We start from the raw sequence: 17,351 nt of genomic DNA, 5'->3' as shown, positions 1-17,351 counted from the left end.
AGCATCGATCGGCCACGCAAACATCAACCGCACGAGCGGCAGCGAGAAGAACGACAAGCGACATAAATCAGGTCAGATCAGCTAGATTAAGCTCCCCAAGTCGTCCCTGATGCATTTGGCCAGGGCAATAAAAATCATGTTCATTCCCCAAGTACAGTTTGTTTATTCGTTGCATTATTGAGTGCAATTTGGTTTTGACTTTTAATTTCGATTTTGCTGTAGATTTTTGGGTATCTTTGCCGTTGTACATTTGCGATTGTTCCACAACCCGCCCTGAGCAGAACTAGTCGGGCTCGTAACAGACCTTCCGCAGTGTGGCGATCGGGGCCACACTGGCGCAAAAGCGGGAGTGTTTCAAGAAGGGTAGTGTGTTGGCATTGGGTATTTCTTCCTGCAGAACCTGGCCGAGGAAGGTTGGCATTTCTGTATCGTATTGGTTCTCCTCCACCTCGGTTCAGCTTGCTGCGCATCGTACGACTCCCGTACTGTTACATTTGGCGCCCAACTATCGGATTTTTTTTGTAATTTTTTTTTTGAATTCCCGTAAATTTTTCGGAAATTTTCTTCACGCATTCGTGATATTTTTTTGTAGATTTAATTGGTTCTCTGAAATTTCAGATTTTCATTTACCGCTATCGCTACCGTTTATTTAGATAATTATTATCTAATTTACTTAGTTCTATCCCTAAAATCTTCTTTCCTTTTTTCCTTTTCATTATTTTTCTCTCTAATTAGCAGAATATTTAATTTTTGAATTTGTTTTGCGCGTTTAGTGTTTTTTGCTTTACATATTTAATCACTACTTATAGTTAATCATTTAGTAGCACATTTTCAATCAAGATGTACGATTACAGTGCTGATGAGTTAGAACACGATGAGGTGATTTACGAGCTTTTGCTCAGAGGTGTCCAAATTTATGATAATACACCTAAAGAAAACTTAGTTCGAACACTGCGCGCAGCATTGCAAGATGATAGAAAACATCGACCGTTTTACCAATCAAATCAAACTTTGTTTGGTGAACTAAAAGTAGTCAAAAAGAAAATAGCAGAGATTAGTACAATGCTAGCGCTTAAACCTGAGCACAAACTTCGATCGCGACTTATTCACTTGAAATTTCGTATTCTACGGTTGACAACAAACCAAGAAGCGTGCAGAGATTTGAAGCACAAATTTGTTAACGATATCGATAAATGGCTAAACATGTACTTTCCTGGCAAGAAGAAGAACACGATTACAGAGGCGACATCAAACCAGGTTCAGCAAGAATCAGAAGGAACACAAGAAGAAGCAGCAGGACTAGTAGACGAAGGGCCAGAAGTCAGCCCGGACTTTCATATGGTTCGTTCATTTGACCTGAATCAGAGTGGATCGAGTAGTTTCGCGAATTTAGAGACAAATGTCATCAATAATTACAACGCAAATCCTAATGCAAGCAGACCATTTTGGGACAGTAACCAACAGGCATCTAACATTAACAATCACCCCTCTGGTGCCATTCCAAGAATTCCGCAATTCGAGTTTCCGCCTCCTAACCCGCAGAGACAAGCACCTAATCAGATCCAAATTCCTCAGAATACAAACCCGAACAATCGCCCACCTGGTGATATTCGAAAAGATTCTCGTTATGATTTTCTTACAGACGCAGAAAGAGAGGCTTTGCAAACGATAATGAACGCGTCTTCAAATCCACCACTTCCGGTTTCAAACACCCAACCTTCAGTTGAAAACAACACCAGACACAACGCTTTTTCGTTAAACCATTCACAAAAATCAAAAGGCAACGCGATAAACCAGTCATCAGTACCCCAATTCCCACAACAACATCAAAACCCTCAGAAGAAAAATTTGCAACAACAACAACAATTTTCCCAACAACACCAATACTCCCAACCTCATCAACAATCCTCTCAGTTTTCCCAACAACAACAACACCCACAGCAACAACAATTTTCCCAACAACACCAATACTCCCAACCTCATCAACAATCCTCTCAGTTTTCCCAACAACAACAACACCCACAGCAACCAAATCAATTCCCTCCCCCTCAACTCCCCCAATCAGTCCCAATCGCGAATAACAACAATAGAAGAAACAATAACCAAGACAATAACAGATTCAATATGCATTCATTTAACCAGGTAGTAGACGAAATACAGTTTTCAAACACATCCACACTTAAACGACCAGCTGATGCGTTAAATAGCACACAACAGGGACAGCAACTTTCTCAAACAAACAACAACGACTTTCGTAATGAGATTAGAGCAATGATACAAGAAGTAGTCAGGGAATCAGTTCATGATTATTTCGGCAATTTAGAGTCGCTACCGACCCCAACCTTACCGCCTACACCAAACGTCGTTCCAGATCGCGTAAGACCCGAAATAAACAATAGAGCTCAACCCAATCCACCCGTGATCAACAACAATTTTCCATTCTTAAACAACAGCGTACCGAATGAGATACAAAATCCCGGAATTAACGCCGGAAACAGAAAGTTTAATCAAGATCCTCAAGATTACCAAAATCAAAACAATTACCAGAACAACTACTTGAGAACAAAAATTGAACGTTGGCCCGTGCAGTTCAGTGGTGAGCATAGCACAAGATCGTTATCAGTTAGCGACTTTGTACGACAAGTTACAATCCTGGCGAACACAAACCAAATTAGTCAAGATCAACTTCTTCAAAAAGCATACCTGTTTTTCACAGGAGAGGCTCAAAAATGGTACTTTACGTATTGGGAAAAGTTCCAAACCTGGGATCATCTTGTTTATTACCTTAAACTCCAATACGAACATCCTAACAAAGACAATGATATCGAACAACAAATTCGCGAACGCAAACAACGTGGGAATGAAAAGTTCAGTTACTATCAAGCAGATATGGAAAGGCTTTTCCAAAATCTTTCGTATAAGATTGATGAAACACAAAAGTTGAAAATCATATATAACAATACAAAAATTACTTACAAAAAACGACTTCAATTGACTCCAATAAGTTCACTAGATCAGCTATCACAGTACTGCTACAATTTCGATAGTCTCGAACCTGGGTTATTCCCTCAGCTCAGTTCGGGTAATCAAAGACATTCTACAATTAATCAAATTGATCAAACGAATTTAGACGAAGAATACGAAGAGGTCTCAGATGACGAGGTTAATGCACTTTACAAATCGAACAACAACAACAAATTCAAAAATCGAAATCAACAACAGAAAGCAAGGGAAGATAGGCCTGAGAGTTCAAATTTAGCACAGAAAACACCTGATTTGAGTATTTGCTGGAATTGTAAGCAAAGAGGACATTGGTATTCAAATTGCCTCGAACCAAGAAATGTATTTTGTTTCGCATGTGGTGAGCCATCGTTCACAATCAAGACTTGTCCAAATAAGCACAATTATCGATCTTCTAGTCCAAAAAACTAAGCTCCGGGGCGACCCAGGAAGAATCCCTGCCGCCGTCCCAAGAATTCAACTATTTTAATCGCGTCTTTCAAATTAACACAAGTCCTTCTCGTTGCCCCCATGCAACGGTCGAGATCCTTCAAGAAAAAATTGTTGGTCTTTTAGATTCAGGTGCAAACATTACCGTTACAAATGCAATCGATCTTTTAGAACGATTGAATTTGAAAATTATCAAAAACCCTATTCGAGTTCAAGCAGCAAACGGCTCGCAACTTTCATGTTTAGGTTTCGCTTACATCCCATTCACATTCAACAACAGAACTAATGTTTTACCAACAGCAGTAATACCAGAACTATCAAAAAAGTTAATTTTAGGCACAGATTTCTGGAATGCATTCAACATTCAGCTGTCCATTGAGGGAAAGCCCATTCCAAATATTGATTTATTTGAAAATTCTACAGATTCAGTCCACATTATCGAATACGACGACGATAACATTTGCTTTAATCTACAAGTAGACCCCTCGTTTCGCGGTCCGGTAGAGCCAACAATCAAAGACGAAAGTTTAGATATCCCATCCGTAGAAATTCCGGAACAGGACCTCACAAGACCAGAAGACGTACTAACTGAACACATACTTTCTAACTCAGAAAAACTAAATTTGTTTGAAATAATTAAGAGGTTTCCGCGTACAGTCAATGGAAATATTGGTAGAACGCATTTAATGCAACACCGAATTGTACTAACCAAAAGTTTGAATGAAATAAAACACAAAAAAGTACCTATTTACCCACTCTCGCCAAAGATCGAGAAAGAAGTTGATAAAGAGATAGAACGTTTAAGGAGCATGGATTTCATTGAGGAGTGCGAAAGCGATTTTCTTAACCCATTACTTCCAGTAAGAAAGGGTGAAAACAAATGGCGCTTATGCTTAGATGCTAGGAGGTTAAATTCATTCACTAGACGAGACGAGTACCCTTTCCCTAACATGTCCCAAATTTTGCACAGAATTGAAAAGTCGAAGTTTTTCACGACGATAGATTTGAAAGATGCTTATCATCAAGTTCTATTGCACCCAGATTCACGCGATTTAACTGCATTTCGTACACCAAAAGGGCTATTTCGATACAAAACAATGCCTTTCGGCCTGCTTAACAGCGGCGCAACATTAACTCGTTTGATGACAAAAGTTATTGGTTTCGATTTAAGTCCAAAAGTTTGGGTCTATTTAGACGACATTATAATAACATCAAATACGCTGCAAGAACATTTCGATTTGTTAGAAAAAGTTTCCGAACGCCTCAGAAAAGCAAAACTTACAATAAGTGTAGAAAAATCAAAATTTTGTCAAAAATCTGTTCGTTATTTAGGATTTGTTCTAAGCGAAGACGGAATCGCTGTCGACGCTTCCAAAATTCAACCAATACTTGATTACCCAGTACCATCAAGCGTTAAAGATATCCGGCGACTTTTAGGAGTCGCTGGGTTTTATCAAAAATTTATTGAAAATTACAGTGCGATAGTCACACCAATATCTGATTTACTCAAGAAGTCAAAAGGAAAATTTAATTGGACTGAACAAGCAGATCAAGCTCTTCTGGCGCTGAAATCCGCTCTAACCTCACCGCCGATCTTGGCCAATCCCAATTTCAGTGAATCTTTCACGATTGAAACTGATAGCTCTGATATCGCCGTTGGCGCAGTTTTGACGCAAACCTTGAATGGGAATCGTCGTTGCATTGCATACTATTCAAAAAAATTATCATCTACACAGAAAAAGTACAGTGCGACAGAGCGTGAATGCTTAGGAGTTCTCATGGCAATTGACCACTTTCGTCCGTTCATTGAGGGTACAAAATTTACAATCATGACAGACGCGATGAGCTTAACTTTTCTAAAAACGATGTCCATCAACAGTAGATCACCCAGACTGGCCCGTTGGTCAATGAAAATTCAAGACCTTGACGTAGATTTTGTGTACAAGAAAGGTAAAGAAAATATTACAGCTGACGCTTTGTCAAGATCATTAAATACAATTTCAACTCAGCTTCCTGATGCTCAATATGAAGAACTTCGTGATAATATCAAAAAATACCCTGATAAACACTCAGATTTCAAAGTTGTTAATAACAAGATTTTCAAATTTGTAACTAACGCTGGCAAGTCAGATGATCCGGCATTTCGGTGGAAGTACTACCCAACAGTGACAGAAAGACCAACTATAATCCGCGAAACTCACGAGCAGGCCCATTTGGGATTCGAAAAAACGCTAAGCGTCATTCAGCAAAAGTTTTTCTGGCCGCGAATGAGTGCTGAAGTCCTCAGGTATTGTAGGAAATGTCTAATTTGCAAACGTTCTAAAGTAGCTAACATAAATCCAAACCCACCGTGCGGGAAGGAAAAGATCTGCCACAGGCCATGGGAAATGATTTCGATCGACTTTATAGGGCCATACCCTAGATCAAGAGCAGGTAACACTTATGCGTTGGTAGTCACAGATCACTTCTCAAAATTCACCTTAATTCAGGTCATGCGTCAAGCCACCACAGCAGCTGTGATTAAGTTCTTAGAAAATAACGTATTTTTGCTGTTTGGAGTTCCAAATATTTTGATCTCCGATAATGGACCACAATTTGTCTCTCGCGCGTTCAAGCAGTTTTTAGAACTTTACAACGTAGATCACTGGAACTTAGCTGTCTATCGACCGAGTCCTAATCCAACAGAGCGCGTAAACCGTGTGATAGTGGCAGCGATTAGGAGTTCCCTCGAAGGTAAAACACAAAAAGACTGGGACCAGGGCATCCAATCTATCGCAGCAGCAATTCGAAATAGCGTTCACGATAGCACCGGTTATTCACCATACTTCATCAATTTTGGTCGTAATATTATCAGTTCCGGCCTAGAATACGATCACCTTAGAGATAGTAACTCCGATTGCTCGTTCGATCCCGCGAAGTTAGGCAAAGATATTAAAAACCTTTACGAAGCAGTGCGAATCAACCTCAAGAAAGCGTACCAGCGATACGCAACAAATTACAATTTAAGATCAACAAGAAAAGTCGAGTTTAAGGAAGGCGAAACAGTCCTCAAGAAAAATTATTATCAGTCTGATAAAGCAGCTAATTTTAATGCAAAACTGGCCCCGAAGTACAGCGAAGCAATTGTTAAAAGACAAGTTGGCTCGAATACGTACGAGCTCTGGGATAAAGATTTGAAGAAGAGACTCGGTGTTTTCCACTCGTCAGTACTGAAAAAGATCTAATACAAAAAGAAGAAACCAGCTTCTATCCAGCTGGCCCAAAAAGAACAATACATTTAAAAAAACAAGCTATGTCGACAATAGAAGCAATTTTCTAGGTCAACCAAAAGGGAATCAAAACAAAACACATTTATTGTTATCAGTTCCTCGCGAGATTCGTCTTCCCGAGCGATCCGCGACAGAGATAGATAGAGATCAATTTTATCTTCGTGCGTATTATAGTTGTGAGAGTTTCGAATATAGAAATATCGATGTCGTTGTATATATATTTTTTTTAAATTTACTCATACTATCAAATTTTCCTCTACTTTGGCTGTTCCAAAATAATCTAGCAATAATCCATTCCATTATAATCAATACAATCTGTACAATAGAATATCACAAATACAAATATAATCCCCTTTGTAGCAATAGTTCAATTTTTTTTCATTTCATTTGTTTTGATCACTTTTTTCCATTTGCACAGTTGGTTGGCTGATAGTGCTCAAGCAAATGTATGTTTCAGTAGTAGATAGATCGTCGTATGTGAGACAGCAGAAGCGACGGCTTCTCGAATGATTAAGTTATGCTCGCGGATGTATGAGATCGGTGCGCGCGCGAATACTTCAGTTTATTTTGTTTTTTCATTTAGGGTAAGAAAAAAAATACTCGAACATTTTCGGGATTGCGATTTACCGTTAGCGTTAAACTCTAGTACTAGTTAATACCAAATATATTTGGTGGACAAATTACCGTTTAGTAAATCAATTAGTGTGTCATAGAATGGACCACGAAAAGCTCCAGAAATGTCTGGACATGCAATGATACGCAGAGTGTTCGTTACAGTATGCAAGGACAGGTGTTAGAGGCAGCATAAAGTGTGTGATTTATGCTTTAGTTTTGCTGTAAGTCCATCCAACAAATAGCCATTTTGCAATAGAGATCCATTTGATTTTCAAGCCACTTCTATCTCTTTCTAACCCTTTTTCTATCTATTACCGTTCTTTTTTGAATCTAATTGTCGTTCTTTAATTTGCGTTAAAAAAATAATTCAAACTTCAAAAAAAATACATTTTTGAAATCATAAGCTGAATTCCAGCGAAAATTTTAATTTCCTTAAGAAATTAAAATTTTCTTATTTGAAATTGGGGGTAATGTAACCTTTACATACTGCGCTTCAGATCGAGGTGTTAGGAGAATCGATCTGATATCGTCTTGCCCGCCACTCGGCCTGACCCTGTGGAAAAATTTATCCTTGCCACACCCTGCCCTTTTCGAAACGGTCATCACTAATACTTGCCGATCTACGATCTGCTACGTGGACCAATCACAACTGGACAACGCATCGATCCCCTTTTCCGATCCGAGACAAAAGGGCTCGAGGCACGATCGATACGAAGGTCAAGATCAATTGTACTTCAACCGTGCGCGAGTACAAACCGTCGAGCAAGGCCACCGTCAGCCAAGCCTAGTGCGTTTAGAAAAGTGCGTAGTTAGAAAATCTCGATCGACCCAAAGTTGTAAAGATCCTCCGATCGACCACCAAGTGATCAGGTGTCCCAATAGGCGCCCACGGGCGTTGCATGAGCCTGTTTGTTGGCCATTTAAGTGAGTAGTTAGCGGTCCCGGAAGGAATTGTGCCCATAATTGAAATTGTACCCATTTAGCCATCTACCAGCACACTTGATCGTGTACAATTGTACAAAACACGAGGCAGTAGTAGACTGCGGAAGAGGTAAAGGTCATGTGGAGAAATTAGGGTCAGTTCGCTAATTGTCGTTCTTCTGCCTGAAGAAAACCTTCAGGGAGAAGGTTTTTCTCTTTGGTTTCTTCTCAGCAAACCACGCGGCGATCTTCGCCGGCCCGAACTCCGGACAGCATCTACCGGAGCGCGCGATCATCCGTAGCGTCGGACAGCACCTGGTCGCTGACCACGTGGTGCACACGAGGACGTCGACAAGCCCGTAGGAAACCACAGCCACGGTTTCCGAGCTAAGGGCGCAGCCTGCAGGGGAAATCCAGTTTCGACTGGTCGCCTGCCCGACAAAGTGATTTACGGTCACTCCGCAGGGGTGCGTACTTCACGTCTGGTAGTGGTCTACCCGTAGGGGCGCGCCAAAACCCCGAGCAAAAGGGAACCACCGGCGGCTGTAAAAATCTTGGGGATCCACTGCTTGCGAGCAGCGATCGCGATCGTCACCGGACGGGTGCGATCTATTTGACGTCCTCTACCTTCGACGCCGACGCCGCGTCCGGCGCACTTGGGCATCATCCGCAATCCGCACACACGCACGCACTCAAGCTCGACACACACGTGTACGCCATCTTATCGTGTGACAAGACTTCGCAGCGCCATCAACATCCTGCTGGAGCAAACCCGGTCGCACTGCATTGCAACATTTCACCTCGTGCCTCACCTCGTGCCAGCTACAACCACGTGGGGGACGAACGACTACCACGATCAACCATCAGCACGGGCCTTCGAGGAAACGCTCGGACATTCCAGCCTCGTGGGTTTTCAACATCAACACGCGGGACAAGCCGCGTGCGCCATCTACAACCACGTGGCGGTCGACGACCACCTCTTCACCTGTGAAGGCCGTCGGGAAGCGTTCGGACGCTCCAGGCCACGTGTTTCAACTGCGGGACAAACCGGTCTCGTCGTCAACATCTGGGCGGTGATCGACATCACCCGCTCGTCACCGAAGGCCGTCGACAAGCGCAGAGCCGCTCCGGCCACGTGATCATCTCTTCGTCCTGCACGTAGTCATCTAACGACAAGACGCCGAACAGCAGACGGCGTACGCAGCTGTGGGGTTCACCCGCGTTCCTGCCAGCGGCTGCACGAGCATCGATCGGCCACGCAAACATCAACCGCACGAGCGGCAGCGAGAAGAACGACAAGCGACATAAATCAGGTCAGATCAGCTAGATTAAGCTCCCCAAGTCGTCCCTGATGCATTTGGCCAGGGCAATAAAAATCATGTTCATTCCCCAAGTACAGTTTGTTTATTCGTTGCATTATTGAGTGCAATTTGGTTTTGACTTTTAATTTCGATTTTGCTGTAGATTTTTGGGTATCTTTGCCGTTGTACATTTGCGATTGTTCCACAACCCGCCCTGAGCAGAACTAGTCGGGCTCGTAACAGACCTTCCGCAGTGTGGCGATCGGGGCCACACTGGCGCAAAAGCGGGAGTGTTTCAAGAAGGGTAGTGTGTTGGCATTGGGTATTTCTTCCTGCAGAACCTGGCCGAGAAAGGTTGGCATTTCTGTATCGTATTGGTTCTCCTCCACCTCGGTTCAGCTTGCTGCGCATCGTAGGACTCCCGTACTGTTACAGCTTCTCGCTCGGTTTTCTTCAGCCTTCGATTGGAATGGGTATTCAAAATTCAAACGTCAGAAGACTTAGCGCGTTTGTTTTTTTGATGGTGCTTGCTAATTATTTGCATTTTTTCGGGATTATTTTTCAAGTGAGTGACTAACTAATGTGCCGGTAGTTGGAAGCAATTTTATGTCTTAAGCGCTTTGAAATCATTAGATGAAAAGATATTGATGGCGACTTTCCGCGAGTTCCGCGATGGCGAGTTACCCTCCGATCTTGTGTGTGGATGTTTGTGCCACCAAAATGACGAGAAATGGTCTCGCAAAATAAAAATTATGATCAAAAGTGCATTAAATTTGATCTTTTTTGGCCAGTAAATGGCATAAATTTGCGTGCTTACTCGAGGCGGTGCTGTTGCTGGTAAGTTTATAGCCTGAAAAGTATTTTTGGAGCTTTAATCCAGCATCAAACTCTCCATATGACGAAGATGGGTGTTTGATTAGGAACACTAAAATAAAAAAAAGTATCAAATTCCTAAATTCTAGGAATTTTGCCTCCTTATTAAGTAATCCAAAAAACCCAATAACTAAATAAGGAAAGGAGCCAAAATTCCTAGAATTTATGAATTTGGTACTTTTATTTTTTATTTCAGTGAAGGGTATATTTCCCCTACATATTTCCTCTACATCCCCTACATCACGTGTGCAAAATCTGGTTTGGTAAAAAAAAAGATAGAACTACTTTTAATCTAATCTAATCTAATCTAACCCTAGCGCAGCCAGTCTTTCGAGGGCATCCTGGAAAATGCCTTAGGTTGATTAACGCCTAGCATTCTCTTGTCAATATTAACATTTGCAGTGCCCCAACATAACAAAACGTTTAAGCGGCCAGGCCAACTGCGTAAAGTTAACCGCAAAGATGATTCGTTGAATTGGATTGAGTTTGAACACGAACATTCAAACAGCAATACAGTTCTGAATCTACAGGGGAGGAAGAAACGTGGGGATCCCCCGCTCACGTTCCTGTTTTTTGGGCAATAAATCGTTGGAAGCCACCATGCTAAGAAATTGTGGTGCTCCGGGACCCTCGGGGATGGGACAATGTATTTCCCTAAATGCCCTGGACACTATTTGCCGTGGTTATAGCGCCACAACTCGCTCAAAAAAAAAAAGATAGAACTACTTTTAGGTATAAATTTTCCTTTTTTAGGTTCCTGGAAAATAAAAAAATAATTCTTGAAGCACCTCTGAAAAAATTATTTAATCAATTTCTCTTTGAAGCTTTCAAAAATAACGTACCGTAAAACGGGGTGAGATTTTTCCGCAAAATGAAGAGCATTAATTAAATACGTACGGAATGGTATGGAATCATACTGACCGTGGTAGAGAAGTTTTCAAAGTTCTTCTAGAAAAAGTTTTCATGTTTTTTTTTTAATTTCATAAAGTTAGTTAATGTTGATGAATAGCATTATTTGAATATTCTCAAAGTGTCATGATTTAATCCGTGAACATGATTTCAAATCTAAAAATTAAATGCATTTTCAGATTTTTGAACAATTTTCTACCTGAAGAAGGTTTAATAAGTATGTTAATAATAAAAATTACATTTTTTTAAATCACCAAATTTATAGGCATTTTCAGAAGGACAAGTTCTTTATAAAATGTGAAAACTTTTGATTCGTGCTTCGAAGTCAGTTCAAAATAAAAAAAAAAACTAGTTTCAACGAATTTGAGGCAAAATTTTGACTTTTTAACAATTTTACCTAAAATTTATATGTATTTTGTTAAAAAGCTTATGAACTTAGTTAACTACACGTAACATGACGAAATCCAGTCTGCTAATATCACCGTCTCCTAGCGAAACGAAGCGAAGCTTATGAACTTAGTTAACTAAATAAAAAATATTTTTTTCTACAAAAACTATAGTAGCAACCTTATTGATGGTAGATTTAACGTACACGTAAAATTTGAACACTTTAAATCTGATTTTATCAAAAAAAACTATGACTTTGCACCCGAAATTCAAAAAAAAATTGAACGCAAAAATTTTCATACACCATTGAAATTATTATTTTTTAAATAGTGCAGGGAACTTGTGTGACCTACCCAACTATATGTTTTAAAAATAATAGTCTTGAGATAAACCTTACCAGTTGGAAAATACTCCAAAAATAAAATGAAATCCTATCAATGTAACCCCGGTTTACGGAAGCAATTTTGTATGGCCTTGTTTGGAAAAACGAATGATGCAAAATGGCTTCTGTTGGCAAACCGAATAGATGAACAAAATTTCTTTTGAATAAAGAAACAAAATTAAAAATCTTGACGAAAACTGCGAAATTCTACAGAATTACTCACAAGCATTCTTACAAGCATTAATAAATAGTATTGAAGAATTTGTTAATTTTCAGCAAGCACAGAACTTTAAACCAAAATGTTCAGTGTAACCCCACCCTTCGGTGCGGTACATTCGAGCCCAGAAATGATGCTGATTTCGCTTTTCTTCGTGCGGGCCGGGACGTGGAGAAGCCCAAGGAGCTCAACATTTGCCGTGATTATGCTGATGCCGCTGACAAACTGGATTAGGTTAGTGTATAGAGAAGCGTACCCTGCTGTGCTAGGCTGAGGCTGAGGCTGCAAGTATGTATGCATATGCCGATCCTGTACACTGAATTTCCCTCCCGACTACAGGCAGAGATGATGGTCCAAAAAGGTTCCCCGGGTGCTATCAATCAGATTCGCATTACATTATCTTTTCGCCGAGTCGTGCAGGAATCGTACTCCTGCCTCCTACTTCCGGCTGCTGCTGCTGGGATTGGAACTGATGTGACTGCAAAATGGAGCAAAAAACTGGAGCGGAAATTGAACCGAACAGGGGAAGATAATTTTTCATTTCACTGACTAACTCTGCTGATATCGGTGCAATTACGTGTGTAATTAGCCGGATGGAAACTGGGTCAAATGATGTCGCTTGATGTGAGAGCACTATGTAGTTTTGTGAAAATAATTAGTGTTAGGAATGTAATGACTTAAATCCAAAAATCTGCAGAGTTCGGTATACTTAGAACTGGTAACAAGCTGTTCTAAAAGTGTTCAAAACACTAAACTGCGAACCACGCCACATTTCTCAACTGCATAGTTTGCTAGTAAGTTAATACCAACCTGTTACATTTCCTCCGTCCTGGCTGTAGGGGTAGCGGGTTCCATTTTCGCCACGTGTTGTCCCACTGCTGCCATCCCCAGTACCACTACCGTCACCACGAGAACAGCAGGAACATGCCATTCCTTACACACTATAATTGCACGTTTGTGGTCCCAAAACTTTGTAACTTCCACGACTTCCGGTGGATTACAATAATTGTACACCGAGCCTCTTCTTGGCGGTTCCACGTGTTTGCTGGACAATTAATCTCCTATAGCCAGCCCCGCACAGTTGACCGGAGTGCAGCTGGGAATGCGGTTGAGTCCGCGACGACGGCGGTCGCAATTTCTGCTTGGCTAATCACGACACCGGTGCTAAACTATGACAACATTCCATTCCACACTGGACATTCTTTCACCTGTCTCGGACGATGATGGCCAACACCTAGCGTGCAGATTTGTGCTGATGATCGGTTGACCAGAACGGCGGCGGCGGCGCGTGGTGGCCGTGCTTCATTATCACATTGCAGTAGAACACCGGTTAGCACACACACGCTATAGAATCAGCTCTATTCAAATGATCCGTTTTCTGTTTATAATTACAGGTCTATTGTGGGCTACACTGGTTTGCAAAAAGATGTGTTTTAACTTATGTTTAGATTAAAATATATATTAACACGTTGTTGATTTATTTTATAAAATGTAGTCAATTTATTTTCATATTTTTATCAAGTAATTTTACAAATCGAGTTTAAAATTTTAAAATTGCAAATATATAATTTTTAATTACTGTTTCAATTTAATTTGTTTTGTGTCTATTTCAATTTAATTTTAAATTTAATTTAAATTTGCATGAAAAATTATGTTCAAACTTGATTTAAAAAAAGAAGTTTCATATAAATTTTGCAAGTAGAGCAGTTCTCTCAGATTGCGGTCATTCGATTTTTTTTTGTATTTTTAAATCTGACTAAAATTTGTTTTGGTGCCTTCGGTATGCCCAAAGAAGCCATTTTACATCATTAGTTTGTCCATATAATTTTCCATACAAATTTGGCAGCTGTCCATACAAAAATGATGTATGAAAATTCAAAATCTGTATTTTTTAAAGGAATTTTTTGATCGATTTGGTGTCTTCAGCAAAGTTGTAAGTATGGATACGGACTACACTGGAAAGAAATTATACACGTCAAAAAAATTGTTTATTTTTCATTTAACTTTTTGTCTCTTTAACTTGATTTGCAAAAAAAAACACTATTTTTAATTTTCTTTATTTTTTATATGTTTAGGAGGACATCAAATGGCAACTTTTCAGAAATTTCCAGGTTGTGCAAAAAATCTTTGAGCGAGTTATGAATTTTCGAATCAATACTGATTTTTTCAAAAAATCGAAAAATCGGTCGCAAAAATTTTTGAACTTCATGTTTCGATGTAAAATCAAATTTGCAATAAAAAAATACATTAGTGAAATTTTGATAAAGTGCATCGTTTTTAAGTTAAATCCATTTTTAGGTGACTTTTTAAGATAGTCGCAGTTTTTCATTTTTGAAAATTAGTGCCCATGTTTGCCCACCTTTTTTTTGAAAAGCTGAGACAATTCTCTATATTTTGCTCTTTTGAAATTTGTTGATTCGACCCTTAGTTGCTGAGATATTGCCATGCAAGGTTTAAAAAAATGAAAATTGATGTTTTCCAAGTCTCACCTAAACAACCCACCACTTTCTAACGTCGATATCTCAGCAACTAATGGTTCGATTTACAATGTTAAAATATGAAACATTCGTTAAATTTTCCGATCTTTTCAAAAACAATATTTTTATTTTTTTTAAACCAAGACTAACATTTTTAAGGGCGTAATATTGAATGTTTGGCCCAATTAAATTGTTAGTCAAGATTTAAATTTTATGAAAATATTTTTTTCGAAAAGATCGGAAAATTTCCTGAATGTTTCATATTTTAACATTGTAAATGGAATCACTAGCTGCTGAGATAACGACGTTAGAAAACGGTGGGTTGTTTGGGTGAGACTTGGAAAACATCAAATTTTCTGTTTTTAAACCTTTGCATGGCAATATTTCAGCAACTAAGGGTCGTATCAACAAATTTCAAAAAAGCAAAATATAGAGAATTTTCTCAGCTTTTCAATTATTTTTTTCAAAAGTGGGGAAACATGCGCACTAATTCAAAAAAAATAAAAAAACCGCGACCTTTTTTCAAAAAAGTCACCTAAAAATGGATTTAATTTGAAAACGGTGCACTTTATCAAAATTTTACTAAAGTACTTTTTGATTGCAAATTTGATTTTACATTGAAAAATTAGGTTGAAAAATTGTTGCGACCAATATTTCGATTTTTTGAAAAAAATCAGTATTGATTCAAAAATTCATAACTCGCCCAAATATTTTTTACACATCCTGGAAATTTCTGAAAAGTTGGCATTTGATGTCCTCTAAAACATGTCATAAAAGGAAAAAAATAAAAATAGTTTTTTTTTGCAAATCAAGTTGTAATAGCAAAAAGTTAATTGAAAAATCACCAATTTTTTACCGTGTATCATTGTTTTTTCAGTGTATTCCTTAACTGTGCCCAAGACACCAAATCGATCAAAAAATTCCTTCGAAAGATACAGATTTTTGAATTTTCATATATCATTTTTGTATGGACAGCAGCCAAATTTGTATGGAATATTATATGGACAAACTGATGATGCAAAATGGCTTCTTTGGGCATACCGAAGGCACCAAAAAAGTTTAAGCCGGGTGAAAAAATACAAAAATTAAAATTGAAGAAAAAAGACCGATTTCGTAGAGAATTGCTCAGTACCTTAGGTATAACAAATAACCCAAAGTTTTGATCAGTCTTTAATTTGTTTTTTGACCTACATCATAGGAACATTGAAATGTTGCCCTTTTTTAATTTGTTTTCAAAAGCAAGCGTCATCGCTGTAACTGTCAATTTATCGCCACTTTAGAAAAAAAAAATATTTTATCTCGTTATTGTATTTTTTTCTGATTCGTTTGCAAAGTGTCGTATACTTTCTTGCTCTTTGTTGCGAAAGATCATGTAATCACTATGTTGAAAACTATTTCCACATTTTGAATCAAATTAGATGCATATAGCTGGAGCGTCAAATCGAACTTAAAGTTGTGTTAAATTATGCGTAAAATTACGTTTAATCTAATTTTGGTGGAACATGATTCGAGTATTAATCTCAAGGTAACATTTTTATTTTTTCTCTTATTTTTTTTCAAGGTAACATTTTTATTGCAGTATGTCATAATAAATCACCCGATTTCATTCATAGCCCAAATATTTCTTGATTCTTTTTATTCGACTTTTCTCCAATTTTTGTCTTTGACTTTAGCTTGATTGAAAAGAATTTCGGCATGCTATTTGTTTTGTGTTGACCACACTACTGGTCATGAAAAAAAGATTTTGAGTTCCCATTAGGGTGCCCAGAATATCGGACTTTTTTTTCAAAACCTCGCTCCACAAGCTGATTATTGTTTTTTGAGCTGTTTAAGGAATCTGATCCAAATATGAGCAAAATCGGTCAATATTTACACATTGATACTCAAAGGTGGATGTATGGGACAATCGCGTTACTTCCATCGTAATATTTCCAAGAGTGAGATTCTCATAGGAAATTTAATCCTCTACAACTTTGTAGAATATACCAAGGCTGTAAAACTCGCCTCTGAAAAGTTAGTAGCGATTTAATAAAGTAAATTTTTGTATGAAAAACTTTATTTTAACCTGCTTCAGGCTCGGGTGTTCATGGGTTAGCACTGATGCTTTTAATATCTTATTTATTCAGTTTTTTATTTATTTATCTTTTCATCTTATTTCAATAAATAAACAGGTAGCAGTTATGGATCAGCGCGCCAGTATGCTTATTCTGCAAATTCAAGTAGTATCAAAAACTCAAAACTTAAAATTTCAATATCTCTGGAAAGAAACATATTCCTTTCTGTCAATAAGTGATTTTTATGAAAAATTGGCAGGGGAATGCGATGATGAGTTCAAATTAAAAAAAATAATAGGGCTGTTTTGAGATGCGGCCATCTAAAGTTTCCAATTGCGAAATACAGGTAGAACAAATATTTTTTTTCGAAATTTTGATCATGGAAATGGATTTTACGTCCAATTTCCTTCAAAATTGAGCTTAACACCGACCTTCTAAGATGTGTGGTTCCTGAGCTATCGCCGTTTGAAAAAAGGGGTTTCGCTCAAAAATCGTC

At 38.7% G+C, this 17,351-nt stretch overlaps 1 protein-coding gene and 1 long non-coding RNA gene across 9 annotated transcripts in view; one reads left to right on the top strand and one right to left on the bottom strand.

Annotated features, from left to right (window-relative positions):
• LOC120415234 (uncharacterized) overlaps positions 1–17,351 on the bottom strand; it is a 43,918-nt gene that overhangs the window by 25,556 nt on the left and 1,011 nt on the right. For 3 of the 8 annotated variants that reach the window (XM_052708718.1, XM_039576691.2, XM_039576696.2), the window contains exon 2: positions 13,135–13,735. In XM_052708718.1, coding sequence (XP_052564678.1) covers positions 13,135–13,255 — 121 coding nt within the window. In that variant the 5' untranslated portion in view covers positions 13,256–13,735. The remainder of the gene's footprint in view (positions 1–13,134; positions 13,736–17,351) is intronic. The other 5 variants (XM_039576692.2, XM_039576697.2, XM_039576694.2 and 2 more) reach the window with 4 other exon arrangements.
• LOC128093090 (uncharacterized) lies at positions 7,729–9,929 on the top strand. The gene is made up of 3 exons (XR_008212229.1): positions 7,729–8,258; positions 8,318–8,385; positions 8,445–9,929. It is a non-coding gene; the product is annotated as an uncharacterized LOC128093090 (long non-coding RNA).

Source organism: Culex pipiens, chromosome 2, assembly GCF_016801865.2.
Source record: "Culex pipiens pallens isolate TS chromosome 2, TS_CPP_V2, whole genome shotgun sequence".
Classification (NCBI taxonomy): domain Eukaryota; kingdom Metazoa; phylum Arthropoda; class Insecta; order Diptera; family Culicidae; genus Culex; species Culex pipiens.
Note: the sequence above shows the minus strand (reverse complement) of the source record. Positions and strands in the feature narration are given on the sequence as shown.